At 37.6% G+C, this 21,379-nt stretch overlaps 1 protein-coding gene across 4 annotated transcripts in view; it reads left to right on the top strand.

The window, feature by feature from the left end:
* Positions 1 to 18,007, top strand: part of Fgf13 (fibroblast growth factor 13) — a 609,985-nt gene extending 591,978 nt beyond the window's left edge. For all 4 annotated transcript variants that reach the window (XM_060374458.1, XM_060374461.1, XM_060374459.1 and 1 more), the window contains 2 exons: positions 14,562 to 14,760; positions 16,574 to 18,007. In XM_060374458.1, the coding sequence (XP_060230441.1) occupies positions 14,562 to 14,760; positions 16,574 to 16,710 (336 nt within the window). In that variant the 3' untranslated portion in view covers positions 16,711 to 18,007. The remainder of the gene's footprint in view (positions 1 to 14,561; positions 14,761 to 16,573) is intronic.
* The last annotated feature ends 3,372 nt before the right edge of the window (positions 18,008 to 21,379 follow it).

Here is a 21,379-nt window from a genome sequence, read left to right as displayed (position 1 = left end):
AGTGTTTGTTCTCATTTATTTGTAGTTTATTTTAAAGTTTTTGATTGTTTGTTTGTTTTGTTTCCTTTGTTTTATTGAGAGAAGATCTCTCTATGTAGACCAGGCTGGCCTCAACTCAGAAATGTGCCTGCCTTTGCCTCCTGAATGCTGAGATAAACCCTGAATCACCAGGTCTGGTTGTGGGTTTTGTTTTGATTATTTTCTTTTTATAAATGTTCAATCTTTTTTGAAAATTATTTCTTTTATGTTATATGGGCTGCCAATACTCCTGCCAAGAGCCAAAAACAATATAACAAACCTCCCAACACCTGGCTGTGTTTTTAAATTTTAATAGGCTGAATAATCCCCTGAATTGCACAGATTCTTAGAACTTGAAAATACAGAGTAACCAGTACAAAGCTATAAGTGAAAGCGGGAACTAAACCATTGTATCTGAGTCCTCATTGACATGCCTACTATTGGTCTAGATTTTGTTTGTTTGGTTTTGTTTTTATTTTCATTCCTTAATTATTATTATTATTATTTATTACAATTTATTCATTTGTATCCTGTCTGGGGCCCCCTCCTTCTTCGCCTCCCATTCCCAGGCTCCCTCCCTCTTTTCACCATATGCCCCTTCCTTAACCCACTGATAAGGGAGGTCATTCTCCCCTTCTAATTTGACCAGACCTCATCAGGTCTCATCAGAACTGGCTGCATTGTCTTCCTCTTAGGACTGGCAAGGCTGTACCCTCCACGGGACAGTGATCAGGTAGCCTGCCACTGAATTCATGCCAGAGAAAGCCCCTGCTCCCCTTACTAGAAAACCCACTTGGAGATTGAATCTATGGGCTACATATGAGCAGGGGTTTTAGGTCCTCTCCATGCATGGTCCTTGGATGCAGTATCAGTCTCATCAAGGCCCACAGGGCCCAGATTTTTTTGGTTCTGTTGGTCTTCTTTTGGAGCTCTGTCCCTTCCAGGACTTTCTATCTCCCCCTTCTTTCATAAGATTCCCTGCATTCTGCCCTTGGCTATGATTCTCTGCCTCTGCTTCCATACCTCAATCTGTGGAGTCTTTCAGAGGTCCTCTGTGGTAGGCTCCTGTCCTGTTCCCTGTCTTCTCTGGCTTCCAATGTCTATTGCATTTGCCCTTCTGAATGAGGATTGAGCATCTCCCCTAGGGTCATCCTTGTTGTTTAGCTTCTTTAGGAGTATATATTTTGGTATGTTTATCCTATATTATATGTCTAATAACCACTTATGAGTGAGTATATACCATGTGTGTATTTCTGCTTCAGGGTTGCCTCACTCATGATGATCTTTGCTAGTTCCCATCATTTGCATGCAAATTTCATGATTTCCTTGTTTTTAATACCTGTGTAGTAGTCCATTGTGTAAATGTACCTCAATTTCTCTATCCATTTCTCCTTTGAAGGGCATCTAAGTTGTTAGCAGATTCTGGTTATTACAAAAAGAGCTGCTATGAACATAGTTGAGCAAATGTCCTTGTATAGTTCATATTTAGGAATATATGCCCAGGAGTGGTATAGCTGCATCTTAATGTAGCACTATTACTAATTTTCTGAGAAAGCACTAGATTGATTCCCAAAATGGTTGTACAAATTAACATTCCCACAAGCAATGGAGGAGGGTTCCCCTTTCTCTATATACTCTCCAGCATGTGTTGTCACTTGACATTTTTATCTTAGCCATTCTGATAGGTATAAAGTGAAATCTCAGGGTCATTTTAATTTTCATCTCCCTGATGACTAAGGACGCTGAACATTTCCTTAAGTGTTTCTCTGTCACTCGATATTCCTTTATTGAAAATTCTCTGTTTAGCTTTTTGGGTAAAGAGCTAATCAATTTTTAAATTGTATTACTTGCTTTGTTGGTGTTTAACTTCTTCTGTTCTTTATATAAACTGGATATTAGTCCTCTGTCAGATATAGAGTTGATGAAGATCCTTTACCATTCTGTAGGCTGTCATTTTCTTCTGATGACAGTGTCCTTTATTTTACAGAAGCTTTTCAGGTTTTCAAGAGGTCCCATTTATTAATTGTTGCTCTTAGAGCCTGTGCTGTTGGTGTTCTGTTCAGGAAGTTGTCTCCTGTGCCAACGAGTTCTAGGCTCTTCCCTACTTTTTCTTCTAATGGATTTAGAGTATCTGGTTTTATGTTGAAGTCTTTGATCCACTTGGACTTTAGTTTTGTGCAGGGTGATGAATACGGATCTATTTGTATTTTTCTACATATAGACATCCAGTTAGACCAGCACCATTTGTTGAAAATGCTATTTTTTTTTTTTCATTGTATGGGTTTGGCTTCTTTGTCAAAAATCAAATATACGCAGCTGTATGGATTTCTGGGTCTTCTATTAAATTCCATTGATCGCCCAGCCTGGTTCTATGCCAGTATCATAGAGTTTTTATTATGTAGCTCTGTAGTACAGCTTGAGATCAGGGATTGAGATACATCCAGAAGATCTTTTATTATACAAGATTGTTTTAGCAATCCTGGGTGTTTTTTTTTTTCAAATGAAATTGATAATTGTTCTTTCAAGTGCTGTAATAATTGTGTTGGTATTTTGATGGGAATTGTATTAAATCTGTAGATTGCTTTTGGTAGAATGGCCATTTTCCCTATGTTAATCCTACTGGTCCACGAGCATGGGAAATCTTTCCATCCTCTGAAATCTTCCTCAATTTTTTTCTTCAGAGACTTGAAGTTTTATTTTTTTTTTATGTAATTTTTTTTCAAACAGGTCTTTCACTTGCTTGGTTAGAGTCACAAGAAGGTACTTTATGTTATTTGTAGCTATTGTAAAGTAAGTTGTTTTCCTAATTTATTTCTCTGCCCTTTTGTCTTTTGTATACAGGAGGGTTACTGATTTTTTTTTTTTTTTAGTTAATTTTATACACAGCCACTTTGCTAAAGGTGTTCATCAGCTGAAGGATTTCTCTGGTAGAATTTTTGGGGTCACTCATATATACAATCATATCATCTGTAAATAGTGATACTTTCACTTCTTCCTTTTAATTTGTATCCCCTCCAACTCCTTTAGTTGTCTTATTGCTCTAGCTAGGACTTTAAGTACCCTGTTGAGGTGATACGGAAGAGTGGGCAGCCCTGCCTTGTCCCTGAAATCAGTGGGATTAATTTAAGTTTCTTTCCCTTTCTTTTGATGTTGGCTATAAGTTTGTTGCATATTGCCTTTACTATGTTTAGGAATGTGCTTTGTACCGCTGATCTCTCCAAAACTTTAATCATGAACAGGTGTTGGATTTCATCAAATGCTTTTCAGCATCTAAAGAGATGATCAAGTGTTTTGTTGTTGTTGTTGTTGTTGTTGTTTTTCTTCTGTTTGTTTATGTGGGATTACATTGATGGATTTCCGTATATCGAACCACCCCTGCATGCTTGGGATGACACCTAATTTGGTCATAGTGGTTGATATCTTTCATGTGTTCTTGGATTTAGTTTGCTGGTCTCGTTTTTATTATGGAAGAAATGTTGTGAGAATGCAATATGTTTTCATGTTTTGTGAAGTTAACCTGCGGTAAATTAGAGTACCCATGAAATATCCTGGAATATAAAGAAGACATCAAGACATCCAGGCAGGGATTTTGCACTCCTTTAATCCTAGCACTCAGGAGGCAGAAGCAGAGGCAGGTGGATCTTTGTGAATTCAGGCCAACCTGGTCTACATAAGTTCCAGGACAGCCAGAACTGTTACATAGAGAGACCCTTTCTCCAAAAGCAAATGATCAAATAAAAAAAAGTATGAGGCAAATGATAATAATAATAATAACCTTATGTGCATTACAATTAAGCATAATTTGCATATATTTTCAAATGTTTGCTAATTACCATGTGTATTTTTAAGTCACTTTGAGGCATGGAATTTCACAAGGCCCATTTAAGTGCTTCTCTCCCTGCCAGTGTGTGTGTGTGTGTGTGTGTGTGTGTGTGTGTCTTTTCTGTTGTGGATTATAGCACTGCAGTCATTTTATCCTGCTGCAGAGAAAAGCAAAATAATGAAAGCAGACAAAACAGGTTACTGGGAACTAAGCTTTGAGGAAAACACTAAATGCAAAATCTATTTGATCTGTAGCCCTAATTTGGGCTTTAATTTATATCCTTCCATAATAGTAAACCACACATAGGTTGATCTTATTCCAGGAAATTGATTCCAGATGAAAAAGAATTCTGAAAGTAAAAGAACAAACTTTGTCCTGGTTTTCTTGTCATTTATTATCAGAAGAAACACTACATTAGAGTTACATTCATATATGGCTTCTCATTGGATCTCCAGGCAAGAGTCTAAGAAAGTTAACAGGACTGGTAAATGTCTCCAACATTTCACAAAAAAGCAAATATAGTTTAATTGAAATTGTTAGTTACTTGGACACACAGAAACAAGACTGTGATTACGTCCCTATGTCTGTTACAGAAATCTCTCTTTAGTCTTTCAGCTTAAGTACTTTTTGTCATTATAAACTATTTTTAAAGGAATTTTTATTTTTATATTAATTACAGTTTATTTACTTTGTGTCCCAGCTGTAGCCCCCTTGCTCATTCCCTGCCAATCCTACCCCCCCATCTCCTCCTTGCACATCTCTAAGTCCACTTATAGGGGAGGTCTTCCTCCCCTTCCATCTGACTCTAGTTTATCAGTTCTCACCAGGACTGGCTGCAATGTCCTCCTAGTTAGGCTGCTCCTCCCACGGGGGTATGGGGAGGTGAAAGAGCCAGCCATAGAGTTCATGCCAGAGTGTCCCAACTGAAAGCCCTAGGAAAAAAAAAAAGAAGCAGATACACCCAAAAGGAGCAGACAGCTGGAAATAATCAAACTCAGGGCTGAAATCAATAAATTAGAAACAAATAAAACTCTTCAGAGAATCAATGAAACCAAGAGCTGGTTCTTTGAGAAAATCAACAAGATAGACAAGCCCTTAACCAAACTAACTAAAAGGCAGAGAGAAGCTATGAATTATTTTTAAGGTTTAAAATTATGTGAATGAGCATTTTCTCTATGTTTACACATGTGCAACATGTGTGTGCCAGCTGCCCACAAAGTTCAGAAGAGTGTATTAGATGTTCAGGTTCTGGAGTTACAATAATGTTGTAAACCACCATATGTGTGCTGTGAACTGAATCTGGATCATCTGCAAAAGCAGGTAGAGCTTTTAACTGCTGAACCATATCCCCAAATATAGTACTTAATCTTTTTTGCCCTCTTTTGGCTTCTTCCCTCTCCCTTTCCAAGTTTTGAAAACTGGGTTTATCAGGCTAGGGAGATGGCTTATTTGGTAAAATGCCTACTATAGGAATATGAGACATTTTTTAAGTGTTTTTCCACCATTAGATATTCCCCTGCTGAGAATTTTCTGTTTCGCTCTGTACCCCATTTTTACATTCTTTACTTGCTTTGTTGGTGTTTAACTTCTTGAGTTCCTTATATATTCTGGATATTAGTTTTCTGTAAAATGTAGGGTTGGTGAAGATCTTTTCCCAGTCAGTAGGCTGTTGAATTGTTAAATAAAAGTTCTAAACTTCCTTAGTCATCAGGGAAATGCAAATCAAAATGACTCTGAGATTCCATCTTACACACATCAGAATGGCTTAGAACAAAAAGTCAAGTAACAGCACATGCTGGAGAGGATGTGGAAAAAGGGGAACTCTTCCCCATTGCTGGTACGAGTGCAAACATGTACAACCACTTTGGAAATCAATCTGTCACTTTCTCAGAAAACCGGGAATAGTGCTACCTCTAAATCCATCTAAACCACTCCTGGGCATATACCTGAAAAATACTTAGCCATACAACATGGACATTTGCTCAACTATGTTCATAGCAGCTTTATTTGTAATAGCCAGAATGTGAAAACAACCTAGATGTCCCTCAACTGAAAAATGGATACTGACACTGTGGTACATTTACACAATGGAATACTACTCAGCAATTAAAAAGAAGGAAATCATAAAATTTGCAGGCAAATGGTTGCAACTAGCAAAGATCATCCTGAGTGAAGTAACCCAGAAGCAGAAAGAGTTATATGATATATACTCACTTATAAGTGGATATTAGCCATATAATGTAGGATAAACATACTAAAATCTATATTCCTAAAGAAGCTAAACTACAAGGAGGACACTAAGGATGATGTTTAATTTTCATTCAGAAGGGCAAACAGGATAGACATCGGAAGTAGAAGACAAGGAACAGGACAGGAGCCCTCTACAAAGGACCTCTGGAAGACTCTACCCATCAGGGTATTAAAGGAGATACTGAGACTCACAGCCAAAATTTGGACAGAGTGCCTATAGCTTATTGTAAGCAAAGGGAGATAGAAAGCCCTGGAGGGGACAGGATCTCCACAAGGAGAACAACAGAGTGAAAAAATCTAGGCTCTGGGGGCCCTACAGAGACTGATACTTCAACCAAGGACCATGCATGGAGAGGACCTTGACCTCCTGTTCTGAGGAAACCCATAGGCTGTCAGTTTCCTAGTGGGTACCCTAGTAAGGGATACAGGGGGACTGTCTCTGACATGAACTCAGTCTCTTTGATCACCTCCCTCAGGTGTGGGGGTGGGGTAATGCAGCCTTACCAGGCCAGAGAGACACATATGGTATGTACTCACTTATGAGTGGATATTAGCCACATTATATAGGATAAACTTACTAAAATCTACACAACTAAAGAAGCTAAACAACAAGAAGGGCCCCAGGGAAGATGCTTAATTGTCATTCAGAAGAGAAAACAGGATAGACACTGGAAATGATAAAAGACAGAGAACAGGATAGGAGCCTACCAGAGATGTCCTTTAAAAGACTCCACCCAGCAGGGATTGAGGCAGAAGTGAAGACTCACATCCAGACTTTGGATGTAGCACAGGGAGTCTTACAGAAGAAGGGGTTTATAAAAGAACCCGGATGGGACAAGAGCCACACAAGGACACCAACAAAGCCAAAAAAAAAAAAAAAAAAAAGCAGGGCCCAGGAGAGACTGCATAGACTGATGAATCAACCAAGGACCGTACATAGGGAGAACCTAAACCCCCTGCTCAGTTGTAGCCCATAGATAGCTCAGTCTCCATGTGGGTTCCCTAGGAAGAAGAGAAGAGACAGTCTCTGACATGAACTAGGTTGCCTACTCACCCACAGAGGAAGCGAATCTAGGCAGTCTTGATGAGACCTGATGGCTAGAGTCAGACAGTAGTAGAGGAAGTCTTCCCCTATCAGTGGACTATGGGAGAGGGACAGGGGAGGAATGAGGGAGGATGGGAACAGGAGAAGATGAGGGAGGGAGTACAACTGGGATACAAAATGAATAATCTGTAAATAATAGTAATAATAATAATAAGTGTGAAGGCCTGTGTTTGAATCCACAGTACCCATGTGATCTAAGGTACCCTATCACTAGAATTTGGTCATTAGAGATAAATAGATCCCTGGACTTCAGTGGCCATGCAGCTTGACATATTTATAAGCCCAGTAAGAGACCTGTTTGTAAACAGGGAGAGAACAATCAAAGAAGACACTCAGCATCAACTTCTATATTCCACCATAAACACTTACATGTTCACCCACAGGCACTTAGCACCCACCCACACAGACACGCACATACAACACACACAAATGTACACACACACTCACACACAAACCCATGTACACACACAAGTACACATTCACGGTGCACTTATGCCAGCATGTGGGTTTCATGTCTAGGCTCTTTTCCTCACTTACTGTTTCTACCTTAGTAGTCAAGTGCTGACTTGTCATGTCTGTCCTATGAAAGAGAGTCTTATTTTTATTAGGTAGATAGCATGACACAATTAACTCCTTTTTGAGTTTTTACAAGGTAGCTTCAAAGGTCTCATCATATGATATTGTACTTTACATGTATTTTACATAGCATATGTATAGCTCATCTGCTGTAACTGAGGCCTTATACCTGGAGCTGCTCTCGTCTATCTTAGTGCAGTCGTTTTTATGTTTTGTTTTGTATGGTTTTGTTTTTGTTTTGTTATGCATGAAAAATAGTATACTCCTTTTATTATGAATTAATGCATTTGCTTGGGTACAGAGCACAAAGTGTTGATTCCATCTTTCTCAACTTTTCTTTACAATGCTTTGAACTCAGTAATAATGAAGTTTATTTGCTTCATATATACCCTGGGAGAGAACATCAAAGCAATGGATATAATTAGTCCTGGATTTAGAGGTCACCAATGGGAAGGAAGCCTATCTAGGGAATATAGGTACTTACCACGTCACACTATGAGTATAATTTTTATTTAAAATTCAGTTTACTTATAAAAGAGCTAAAACTGATTTTAATGTATTCATGATTTCAATAGGCTGGAGAATAATTGATACATACAAATCAGACCTGCTTAAATAACCAGCACATTTTAAATCCAAAAAATTAATTGTCATTAGAACATGGCTCAAGATTAAGTGAATGACCCTTGCTAGTGACAGCCATTGCTAAACTACTTGGAGGATTAGTCCGCTGAAAATGTGCTGGAAGATAGAAGGGGGGAAAAATCACTGGAAGCATTGAAGAGAAAGGAAAAGCTGTTAAAATTATTTATAGAATGTGCTGAACAAAATCATATTTCAGTGATATTGACAATGTTTTTGTTTATATCCGTGCAAAAATCTATAAACTGTTTTTATTTTCTGTGTTCTGTACTGCATGCTATAAAAATGTCTTGGGCACATTAAACAAAATACATTGAGAAACATTAGCCTTGCCAGGATGTGTGTCCTTAATGTGACACACATAGGTGAAAGGTGATGACAGTCCTTGCTACTCAGGTTTAAAGTTGCCAGCATTTGTGGGAATCACTTTGGTAGACAATTTTCTCTCACTAGGTCCAAGAGTATCTAGGGAGCCTACCTAAAAATATGTTGTGGGGGCTAAATGTGTAAAAAGGGCATTTGCATTCTATGTGGTAGTCCTTGCAGCTTCCTATCCTGCTGAGCTACAGGCTCAGATGTAATACTGTCACCTTGCCCTGGTATCATAGCTTAAACTACAAGAACACAATGGGGGGGGTGATAAATACCCTTTTGTTATGGCCTGTTTGCCAAATTACTTATTTTAATTATGAAGGCATTTAATCTTGGTGTGTCTGACAAATACTGGAAATGTGCTTATAGAGCTTGGCTGACAAATATACACAGTTAAGCTCTGTTTGTTTTATGTCATGATTCTTGATGCTGCAGCAATAAACCTTACTGACTTCAGGTTAGAGCAGCTACTGTTCTATTCCAACTGTCCTTTGACCATGCTCTAGCTCCAGGAGGCCAAAGAAACTGTACTGTCTCCATACTTAGCCATTATGACTCAAGCAACAAAAAACAGAGCTGCTTCTTTAGACTCTAAAAGAGAATAGCAGTTTACACTAGTCTCAAGTTTTGTGTTCTTGGGCAATGTTTCTGGCACACCATTGGAACTTGGTTTATTTGCATATGAATTCAGGATGACCCTGTGCCTTACAAAGCCTATATTGAGTCCTTATCTGTCCTTAACATCTATGGCTATAAGAATTCCTGGCATATCAGGTCTCATCAGGACTGGCTGCAATGACATCCTCTGTGGTCTAACAAGGCTGCTCCTCTCTGGTTGGGGAGGGGGGAGTTAAGAGATCCTACCACTGAGTTCACGTCAGAAACAGTCCTTGTTCCCCTTACTAGAGTAACCCACTTGGATACTGAGCTGCCATGGGCTACTTCTGAGCAGGGGTTCTAGCTTACATCAAAACATGGTCCTTGGTTGGAGAATTAGTCTCAGAAAAGACCCCTGTGCTCAGATGTATTTGGTCCTTATGGAGCTCCTGTCCTCTCCAGGTCTTACTAATCCCCCCCCCCTTCTTTCATATGATTCCCTGCACTATGTCCAAGGTTAGGTTATGAGTCTCAGCCAGATGGAAGAGGAGGAGGATCTCCCCCATCAGTGTACTTAGAGAGGGGCAGGGAGGAGATGAGGGTGGGGGGTGAGATTGGGATGGAATGTATCCCACATACAGCTGGGATACAAAGTAAATAAACTGTCATTAATATAAAAAATTGAAATTAAAAAAAAAAAGAATTCCTGGCGATGCAGCCTCCCAGGCCACAGAGGATGAGAATCTAGGCAATCCTGATGAGTCTTGATAAGCTAGGGTCAGATAGCAGGGGAAGAGGACAACCCCATCAGTGGACTAGGGGAAGGGTAGAGGGGATGAGGGAAAGAGGGTGGGACTGGAAGGAGGTGAGGGTGGGAGCTAAAATCGGGATATAAAATGAATAAATTGCAAAAAAAATTAAAAAATAAAAAAAGCAATTTCCTAGTATGCTTCATATTTGCTATTTCAACCTCAGAAGAATTACTTATTTTTACTAATGTGAGCAAAGTGGGTTTGGAAAGAGAACTGTTAGATATTACTCTTAGATCTATGTGTTCTTTAAATGTCAGTACCTCGTTTTTAGTCAAAATATGATCATAATAACTAGCTGGTATAGATTACATAGAGTTAAGAAGTTTAATGTTCACCAAAACAAATAAATCTTGAACTTGTAAGGGAATCAACTAAAAATCATGAACACAGAAGATATTAGAGACTCGTTATTTCATGAACTAAAATATCTGACAAAATATGTATGAGAGGTAACCAATATTTAGGAGAAATTAATGTATTAAAATGTGTAAGTACATTTATACTCATATCAGTTAATTCCTAGAAACCATGCAAGGAATATGTAACAAATGTTAATTCATACTCCCATTTTGTTAGGAGGTATTTATCTACTACCTTTTTAATCCTGAAGACAGCTACTGCTGCCTTCGTTCAGTTCCTTTTTTCTGTAAAGACTACTATGATTCCTTCTTTCAAGGTACCATCAGTGAGCAGGCATCCACAATCTAACAAAATAAGTTTGCTTCTTGATATACATCCTACGAGATCTCCTCAAAATAGAGCCAAATACAATTTCCATTTATACTTACTTACATTGCTGTTATGTCCTGAAGAGATACAACTACACATTGGTCCCCTTTGTTGGGCTCTTCTACATAGAATGGGATGCTAATGTTTCCACATTTTAACAGAATCAAGCCTCTTCTGCCTACTCATTCTAACACAGGATAAAAATGACAGTGTCACACACAGAGAACAGAACACTCCTTTGGTTGTTTCAACATGTTTTGTTTTGTTTTCTTTTTTGCCTTATTTTCTTCTCTGCTGAGCAGTTGAGTCCAAATTTAGTACAAATGACTAAGAAATTGCCAGGATGTGAAAGAGCACTCATTTCATTGAGTCCTTCCTGGCCATTTACAATAGTTGTAACAATTGCCAAGACTTCCTCTTAATATCGTAGGTGCCACATTATTCTTAATAGCTGTTAAATCACTCATGCAAGATCTGTCCATGCAATGACAGCATCCTTATTAAATATAACCGATTTTATTCTGGGATATAAAGGAAATTCTCTGCAGGCGTTTTAAAAGCTGATAATATAATAAATATGTAATTCTCAATATTTAGTCTCAATCACTGAAATCCAGTATTCACAAACTCAACTGATCTGTAATATGCTAGGCAATATAACCTGTCATTGTTGGTGGGGGACAGCATGGATTTGGAAATACAAGTTCACAGATAATGAGTATGGGTGTAAGTCACAAGCAATGCCAATGTCCTAGATGGAGCCTCTGGGAGTTGATATGGATTTAATCCAACTTGATTGGGAAAAATCACATATATTTCAAAGTGAAATTATAAAGTAGGTCTTGAGGGATGAGAAGAAAGCTAGCAGACATATAAAGAGACAGATGGGTTACTAAACAAATGAATGACACTTGGAAAGGCATGTGTGGGTCAGTGGTGGAGGACCGAAGAACAGTGATAACTGAATAGTGGAGAACTTTAAAGGAAACATCAGTCATTACTTTGCTTGTTTTATAGGCAATGTGAAGTCATTAAGGGTTCCTGAAGAAGAGAATCTTACCGTAGGAAAGCAAATACAGGAGGAGAACAATGAAGACCAATTCTTAAAACAGTCTATTGAAGAGGTCCTAGAGTCATACACTAGAGCACTGGCCATAAGTGTGGACAGTAAAGGGTATGGGATCATGAGGTAGAGAACATATGAATGAGTGCAAATATCCTCTGGGCTTAAGTGCAGGCAATTGATAAATTCTAGATACTAAAAGAAGAGTACAGGGATAAGTGAGGGATAGAATGTGTTATATGCTTCAGTTGTTACTCTTTTTTTTTCCTGTGTTGCAATCTTTCCCACCTTTCAAGGTTCAGATAGAATGATCTTTTCTGTCTATGAAAATGTCCTGTCAGAATTAAGTCTGATTTTCTCCTCTCTTCTCAGACAATACAGTTTTTGGACTCTCTTCTCTGTACTTACAGCATTATGTACTGTTCATGCTCTAATCATTTGCCTTATCCCTTCAGATACAGAGCAAGTTAAGGAGATGCATTAATAACATACAGATTTTCATATATCATTCAAGTACAAAATATACCATCTGAAAATGTATATGAAACTAATGAATAAATGTCATCACACAAGATGTTGAGCACAGCATGTTTTGGAAACCTGGCTTAGAACACAGTGATTCTATCTACTCATTCTGCAGTTAGGAATATTGTGTTCATGTGGTTGAAAGGTGTCATCTAACTTAATCAGCTGTATCATTCATCAGATTTACTTGCAAATGATATTTGACTTTTTATGGAAGGAAATCTACTTTCCAAGGATGAATATTTTATCCAAGTGATGATTTAATTCACAAAGAACTCCAGAAATTGTCCTCATCACTAGAGAAAATGTGGAGATTTTTCATCAAATGTCTTTGTAAACATACTTTGGCTTTCTGTGTGCTGAGGAAAATCCCACAAAGAGAAAATTTCACAACCCATAAATAGATCTCTTTTAGGTTTCTGCCATGTGACAGTTGCCCCAGAAGTACATTTTTTTTTTTTGTTTTAGTAGGTTGAATTTATGTGAATCCTGGGAGATCTATGTTGTATGCTTCAACTGAAAGAAATAACCCCCAAAGATACTCTAACCAAATGTGTTATATATAGCAAATAGGGGCATCAGGAATATTACTGAATGAGGTGAGATTTAATAAAAAAATGAAAAAGAAAAAAGAAAAAGAAAATTATTTGCATGCTTTCTTTTCAGCGAAATGCTGAGAAACATATTCCCCCTTGGCTAAAGTGACTTTTAGAATGCTTCAGATATTGCTGTCCAGCTGGTGTGTATGCTGAGAATGATATTAAACATGAAAACGAAGGAAAGAAGAATCACAGAGATGCTGTTTAGAAAGCATGCATATCAACTGTTCTTTTAAAATTAGGCAAAATTATCAACTGTTGTTCGAAATAACACCTCAGCAAATTAGGAAAAAAAAGTCTGATAATGTCATCATTGACACCTCTACTCTGCTTTTCTATGAATTACTTCAAGATTCAAATCTGCTCTTTGTTTTCCCTAGGTTAGAAATGGCCAATGAGTGCATGTTGATTTTTTTTGTATATGTACTTACACATACTCACCCTAAAAAGAATGCTGGCTTTTGTACTTGAAGCAATCTACTACAGGTAGAAGACTTTGATCAAAATGGCCCATTTTACAGAAACCATAGCCAACTGCATGTCAAGAAAATCATACTCAAAGTCCTAAGGGTTGTTTTCTTCTGTTTGTAGAAAAAACACAAAGTCTTCTGTCCTTTAAAATTTTCGTTACCACATTGATTTGTTTGTAAATATTACTTTAAGGAGGTTAGAGGTAAATTCTATTTTGAATTAAGATCCAATGAGCTACAAAAAAATAAATTTTGTTTATATTATGGTGAAAGATAAGCTTTCAGTGTAGAATTGTTTTAGACATCTAGGCAACCAGAACTGTAACACTGCTTTAAGACTCAGGCAACTGGCAGCCATAATGTATGATAACCTGAGACTCAGTGAGAAGCAATAACGTGGCTGGACAGAAGCCTCAGCAAGCAAGAACACTTAGCACAGAAGCCTAGAGACACACATTCAAGCCCTAGAACTTAAGAAAACTGAAAGGAGAAAGTGGTTTGTTTGTTTGTTTGTTTGTTTGTTTGTTTTCTTTTTTTATCTCCACACGTGAGCCATATACACACCACACACCACACACATACAATAATAATACAAAAAGTAAATGCAAAACTAAATGTTCATTTTCTTTTACTTATAATTGAGGGGACCAAATCTCTATATAACAGCTTTATGCCCTTCTTTCAACCCATTTACTCTTGAATTAGTCCAGCACACATATGTGGTTTGTCCAAATCTTTGTATTGCTTAATACAACAAAATCCAGTTACTGATCAGCAGCATTATTATTTACAGTGTTCTCTTGAAATATCCCATGAATTGCTACATGTAGTCTTTTGGGATAAAAATTTATCCCATTCAAATAAAATCCCCTTCATACAAGATTGAACAAAGTATGTCCTAACCTCTTGAATGGCATCTTCTCCTTGAAATTCATACCCTTATGAGTATTGATTTTTTTGTTTATTTACTTTTGTTGCAGGAACATTTCACACCTGAGTGCAAATTCAAAGAATCTGTGTTTGAAAATTATTACGTGACATACTCATCGATGATATACCGTCAGCAGCAATCCGGCCGAGGGTGGTATCTGGGTCTGAACAAAGAAGGGGAGATCATGAAAGGCAACCACGTGAAGAAGAACAAGCCTGCAGCACATTTTCTGCCCAAACCACTGAAAGGTAAATTTGATAGGCTACGGACTATGGATTCTGCTACAAAATTACCGTTTTGAATAACTCCTTTCCATGCTTTTTGAGTGTGAAACATAATTCTTCCACATTAGAGCCTCTATCCTTAAATTTCAAAGCATTTCACAGCACTGAAACCATCAAGACAAAAATGTAAAAAAAAAAAAAATCATGCAAATATACAGACATTGACTGTAGCATCTACTCTCATTTTAATTTAATTTATCCACAGTAACATCTTTCTAAGAAGGAAGTACCTAAATTGCAAAATCTCAAGACAACCAAGAACCCTAAATTATACCAAAATTGCTGAAGTAATTAACTGTGGAGGTTAGAATGTGTATATCTTTAACCTTTATAGGAAAACCCCTTGGTTAATGTAGTTATAAGAACATGCATTCATTTTTTTTTTCAGATTAATATAGACATACCAAAAAGAAAACTATTGTCTTAGGGTTTCTATTGTCGTGATAAAACACCATAACTGAAGACAACTTGAGAAGGAAATGTGTATTTTATCTTACACTGCCACATCACAATCCATTATTGAAGAAAGTCAGGAGAGGAATGCTGCAAGTCAGAAGCTGATGCAGAGATCAGGGAGGAGTACTGTTTACTGGTTTGCTCCTCATTCCTATCTCAGCCTGCTTTTTTATATACCCAGAACCGTCAGCCAAGGATAGCACTGTCCTCAGTAGTCTGGACACCCCCATATCAAACATCAATCAAGAAAATGCCCCACAGGATTATGTACAGTCAGTTTGCTGGGGGCATTTTTGTAGCTGAGGTCCTCTATCCCCAGGTGAGTCTACCTTATGTCAAACTGACATAAAACTAGTCTTCACAATTGACCCCTTATTAACTTGATACACAAACACATAACTATTCAACTAGAACCTTTGCTTTCTCATTTGTCTCCAAGATGATATATTAGTATTAGTATCACAGTATAAAACATTCTAACTTTTAAAAGCCCCATGGTTTTAAATTTTCAAACATTTTAAACATTCAGTCTCTTTAAGATATCCAACATCTCTTTCAAGTTCAAAGTTTCTCTGAAGTATCTAGTCTCTCTAAAATTCTAGTCTCTCTAAAATTCTAGTCTTTCTAAAATATTGAAAATCTTTTAACTGCGAGCTTCTATAAAATCAAAAACAAGTTATGTATCTTCGTACTCTAACAAGGAATAACCATAGGATAATCACAATCAAATCAAATCAAAACAAATACTCAACATTGTAAAAAGTTGGTGTTTGATGTTATTTATGGTGTTCCAAAGTTTCTTGAGGACAACACTTTTCCAGCCTTGCTATTCACAACACACAAAGCTTGTCTTCTAGGTTGAATCCAGCCCTGCTCTACAGCTGCTGCTCTCCTTGGTGGTCATCTATGGCACTAGCATCTCCAAAGTGTTGAGATATCTATTCCACCTACACTGTACCTTTACCAGTAGCCTTTCTTGGGCTCATCTCTTCAGAGGCTTTTACCACACACAGTGCCAATGCTCAATACATCTCTATGGACCCTTCAATCCCAGGGTTTCTACTTCAACTGAGGCTATACATTCACCAATTACCTCTCCATGCCTCTCATAGTACAAAACCTCAACTTTTGTTGTATATAAGATATTGTAAAATGAATACACACTGTGGAATGGCTAAGCTGAGATAATGAACATGAGCTTTGCTTCCTGGACTTAAGATTTAAAGTGAAAATACCTAGGATCTGTTGTAGAAAATTTAAGCAATACAGTCCGTTGGTGTGCTCCATTAAAGGTCTTTTTCACCATCTCTGTGTTTTTCAGTGGCCATGTACAAGGAGCCGTCTCTGCACGATCTCACGGAGTTCTCCCGATCTGGAAGTGGGACCCCGACCAAGAGCAGAAGCGTCTCTGGTGTACTGAATGGAGGCAAATCCATGAGCCACAACGAATCAACGTAGCCAGTGAGGGCAAAACGAGGGCTCTATAACAGAACCTTACCTTCAGGTGCTGTTGAATTCTTCTAGCAGTCCTTCATCCAAAAGTTCAAACTTATCAGTGAGATTTACCAAACACACAAGCAGAGTTCCCTATTCTGTCTGCCAGTAGACCTTATTATCATCTTCACTAAAGCCCCATAATTTAGATTGAGCTTGTGCAATAGAATGCCAAGCATTATCAATGAACTAAACCTGGAGGAAGGACTGCCAAATTTTCTCATGATCTCACCTATACTTTGGGGATAACACAGCAAAAATATTTCACAGCACTAATGCTGATCAATTTGCTTCCCAACTAAGAAAATTTAAAAGACCACATCTATTCTTTAAAACAAAACAAAGTTAACTGCTTAAATGTTTTGTAGGGGCAAAAGAATTCTGTGAACTGTCTTGTTTTCTTGGCTTCATGTTTTCTATCTATGCTTGACTCAGATGTACTCTTTACTTTTGTATAGTGCAACTTTATGACTTCTGAAATTCATTGATTCTATTGACTCTGACATTTAATCCAAATCAACCAAATTCAGGGTGGAATCTGAATTGGCATCTCAGGCTCAAGATAACAATGTTCTTATGGTATTTCCTGTTTCTCACTCTCCTTCCCACCCTTCTCTTTCTCTCTCTCCTCTCTTTTTTGTTGTTGATTAAAACTGTAGCATTCTGGTCAAGTTCTTGTGCTGTACTTTGTGCGTAGAAATTGAGTTGTATAGTCCACCTCAGTCAGTAAAGATAAGTTGAAGCAAGATTATCCTCAAGTGTAGATTTCTCTTAATTCCAAATTCGTGTATCACTTTAATCTATTGTTGTGGCTTCTTGTGTAAAGAGAAGAACTGTGGAACAGTGGCGTTATCTTTTGTGTTGTTCAAATAAGAATTGTCTCATCCATACATGTACAAATCCTCCTGTCATTGTATTTGACACGTGAACATTGTGTACAAGAAAATGTTAAGACCAGTTTCCCATAAACAACATATATTATACTTGCTACTGAAAAAGTGTTTAAGACTTAGCTATGTTTCCATTTAGATCTTCATATCTGTTGCATGGAAGAAAGTTGGAATCTTGGCATAGAGCTGCATGATATGTAAGATTTTGTGCATTAATAATTGTTAAAATCTGTGTTCCAAACGTGAACATAGCATGTACAGGCAGTTTTCTGCCCTGTGCACAAAACGTTTAAAAAAGTTGTTTAATATTTGTTGTTGTATACCCAAATACGCACCGAATAAACTCTTTATATTCATTCAAAGAAAGAAAACCTCATTGTGTATTTATTATCCATTATGTGACACAAACAATATTAAAAACTGGACTTAAACACTAAGTTTTATGGATGGATAAGGCTACTAACTTCAGAAAAGCTACAGTCTAGACACTTATGTTCACATAAACACTCTTTAAGGTTGGTCTCTTAGTCTTAAATTTTCAGATAGGTGCTGAAGAATCTTCATTTTCATTCAGCAATCAAAGTGTAGAAAGATATAAGAGCTAATCATCTGTCCTGTATTCACAGTGTCATTGCCATCCTTTGGCTCATTTCTCTCCTCTGTAGAGGGAAAAAAATAAAATAAAATAGAAAATAAAACAGAACTAAATAGCTAAAATCCTCTCCATCTCAGAGAGTGGAAGGAAAATATAAGCATTCTTTTCCTATGGATGCCTTTTATCTACCTCGCCAAAAGGGCTGATGCCTGAAACTGAAGGCTTTGGGAGTAGTCAACATGGGAAGAATGAAGCAAAGCAAACAAAGGCTATTTCAAAGCAAATGTCACATAGTTACCATGGCACAAACATTTTTTGCAGAAAGATAAACGTATTGGTTCCCAAGAATGGCCAGATTCAGCAGAAGCTCCTCACAGGTCCCAGCCAAGTCACCTTATGGCTCCATCTGAAACTGCGTTCCACCTGCTTCATCCTGTCTGAGCTCTGAAGCACACCTACAGGAGGTAAGACTGCTTACCGATCTTGAACTCAAGATATAAACACTAGTAGACTCACTTTGCTCCCTCTGCTTATTTCCCTTTCTCCGAGCATCTTAATTTTTTTTTTTAACTGTTTGGTTTGCTGGAACATGGTAAGCCTACTGGTCATAAATGTATCATCACTTTGTTGTGTCAGGGAAACCCTGCAAATACAACAGGATCAAAATGCCCAAGAAGAATCATGCCATCTCAGAAGACTTAGCTTTGAGCTACCTTGTTTTTCATTTTGTTTTGTTTTGTTGAGACAAGATCTCAATATACATAGTCTGATCAAGCCTGAAGCTCACTATAGTGAGCTGGCCAGGTCTACTATAGTAGACTAGGCTGGCCTGGAACTCATTTCAATCCACCTGTGTCTGCTCGAAGTTGTTTTTATTAAAACAAGTAAATAATTAGGAACTTTCTAAAAGTAGTGGTAGTGCTTGCCCATGCTTTACTGCACATATGTTTATTCATTCTTCATGAAAAATATATTGATCCTACCATATGCGTCATTAAATTAAAATTAAATTGAAAATTGTATTATGGTGAACAAAAGACTGAAAGCACTGTTGTTTCTCTGACTTCCACATATATCAGGATTGCCTGGGAGGTTCAGAAGGGCTATATTACTGGAGTTCACCTCCAGTGGTTCTAACTTGCAGTAGGGCCAGGGTTTTGAATTCCCATCCAGTCTGTGTGCTGTACTGAAACTGCATGCTTCCCTCCTTGGATTAAAACTACTTAAATCTATTCCATACCACAGAACTCCAAGATAAGGAACTCTGCTTAACTTTGAAAATTTTTAGGATATACAAATATGACTACAGAGTCCTATTTTCACAGAGCACTTATTAGCACTGAGCAGAAGGGTGGCCCTCAGGCTTTGTGTTAGTCCTGGAATCCCACTATAGCTGTTATATATTTGCATGATATTACGTTAACTCTGGGGAATCTACTGAATTTGGGGGCTGGTCATAGTTTTAAAAAACAATGTTCTATGGTATAGCACCTGACTTTACTTTACCCCAGGGAATGTATTTATAATCCTTACACCGTATAGTGCTAAGAATCAAATGTGCAAAAAGCAAACTATAATTTTCTTCATCCTAATTGCCATTCTTTAAAAGCAAAACAAGTTCTCCTCTCAACCAGGAGTTTTGTAGGTACCTCAAGAGGGCACAGGTACATGTTTTCAAACATCCATCTCCTAAATAAATATGTGGAGAAGGTAGGTATCTAACAAGATCATCTTTTCATCTGGGGGAGGGAGGCTAATTGTAATCATTCTGTGCATGAGTGGTGGTAGACTTGGAACAGACAATCACTTCAAATGAATTTCATCCTAAAGCACTTTAAAAGCCTCATAAGCGGAAGTACACTATTAGTGGGTTAAGTTGAAAGTTGTTGTCCTTCACTGGGAGAGTTCAGAAATATCCAGTTTATACCAACAATCTCAACAAGGAAATTTATACAATGTCTATCATATTTTCAAAATTCCTTCCACCTCTATTCAAAGCTATCTCCACATTTTAGGTATTGATTATAACAGAATCTTACTAGCTAATACTAAAATCTAGACTAGGTTACGGTAGTGCCATAAGACATTATGATTTCCAGTTACGGAAAAAATTAAAGAGTTGTAGCTAAGACACTATAACCCAAATTCACAATCATATTTATAAATATAACTTGTCATAACTCTATCCACATAATATGGTGCCATTGTACGGCCTGATGAATATCTCTATCCTGGAATGAAGAAAAGCAACTGCCTAGGTATCCTGCCATGAAATTACTTGGTTGCTATGCATAATTTCTCTATTACCTCAGGTATACCTTCCCCCAATAATTATTAAGAATTCTATAGACAACAGTGCACTCAAAAAGGTCCCTGTAATATTGGATGAGAGAGAAAGATTGCATAGTATTCCTGGAACAAATTGATTCATGTGCACCAGGTACCTGATTGATTGTTTTGGGATTTTTAGTTTTAGTGATTTTTTGAGAGTTTCACGCCATGTATTTTGATCATATTCACCCTTACTCTTCTCAGATACACCTTACCCCTCCCAATTTCCTGTGCGCCCCCCCCCCCATTTTAGCTCACGGAGTCTTTTTCATGCTACTGAAAAATTCATTGTGGGTATATTCATGTGGTGCCTCCCTGTCCATGATGGAATATTGACTGGCTTTATTTTGTACAAGTCTTGTATAGGTAACTTCAGTACCTATGACTTCATAAATGCAGAGGTACTATCAAGTCCACAAGACATTGTTTCTCTCTGATCCTTCCTGACCTCTGTCTTTTGCAATCTTTCCATCTACTCTAACATAATTTTCCCTGAGTCTTAGGAGGAAAGTGTATGAAATAGATGTCTCATTTATGGCTGGCTATTCCACTAACACTTTGACTAGTTGTGAGATGCTGCATTAATTGCAGTTTACTACACAAATACCTTTGATGTGATCTAAGAGTCACACTAATCTATGTGTATGAAGATAAAATTTAAAAGACACTTGATACTATGTCTATTCAGCTGAATAAAACAAGTAGGATCTTTGATAAGATGTATGAACTTCCCCACCATAGGTTCTTGTCCAGATTTATTCATGGAGTAGACATAAATACAATACTATAAAGGTTGGTTATCGCTGTAACTTTAATG

This window comes from Meriones unguiculatus, chromosome X, assembly GCF_030254825.1.
Source record: "Meriones unguiculatus strain TT.TT164.6M chromosome X, Bangor_MerUng_6.1, whole genome shotgun sequence".
Classification (NCBI taxonomy): domain Eukaryota; kingdom Metazoa; phylum Chordata; class Mammalia; order Rodentia; family Muridae; genus Meriones; species Meriones unguiculatus.
The sequence above is the reverse complement of the archived record's forward strand: the minus strand, read 5'-3'. Positions and strand labels throughout refer to the sequence as shown.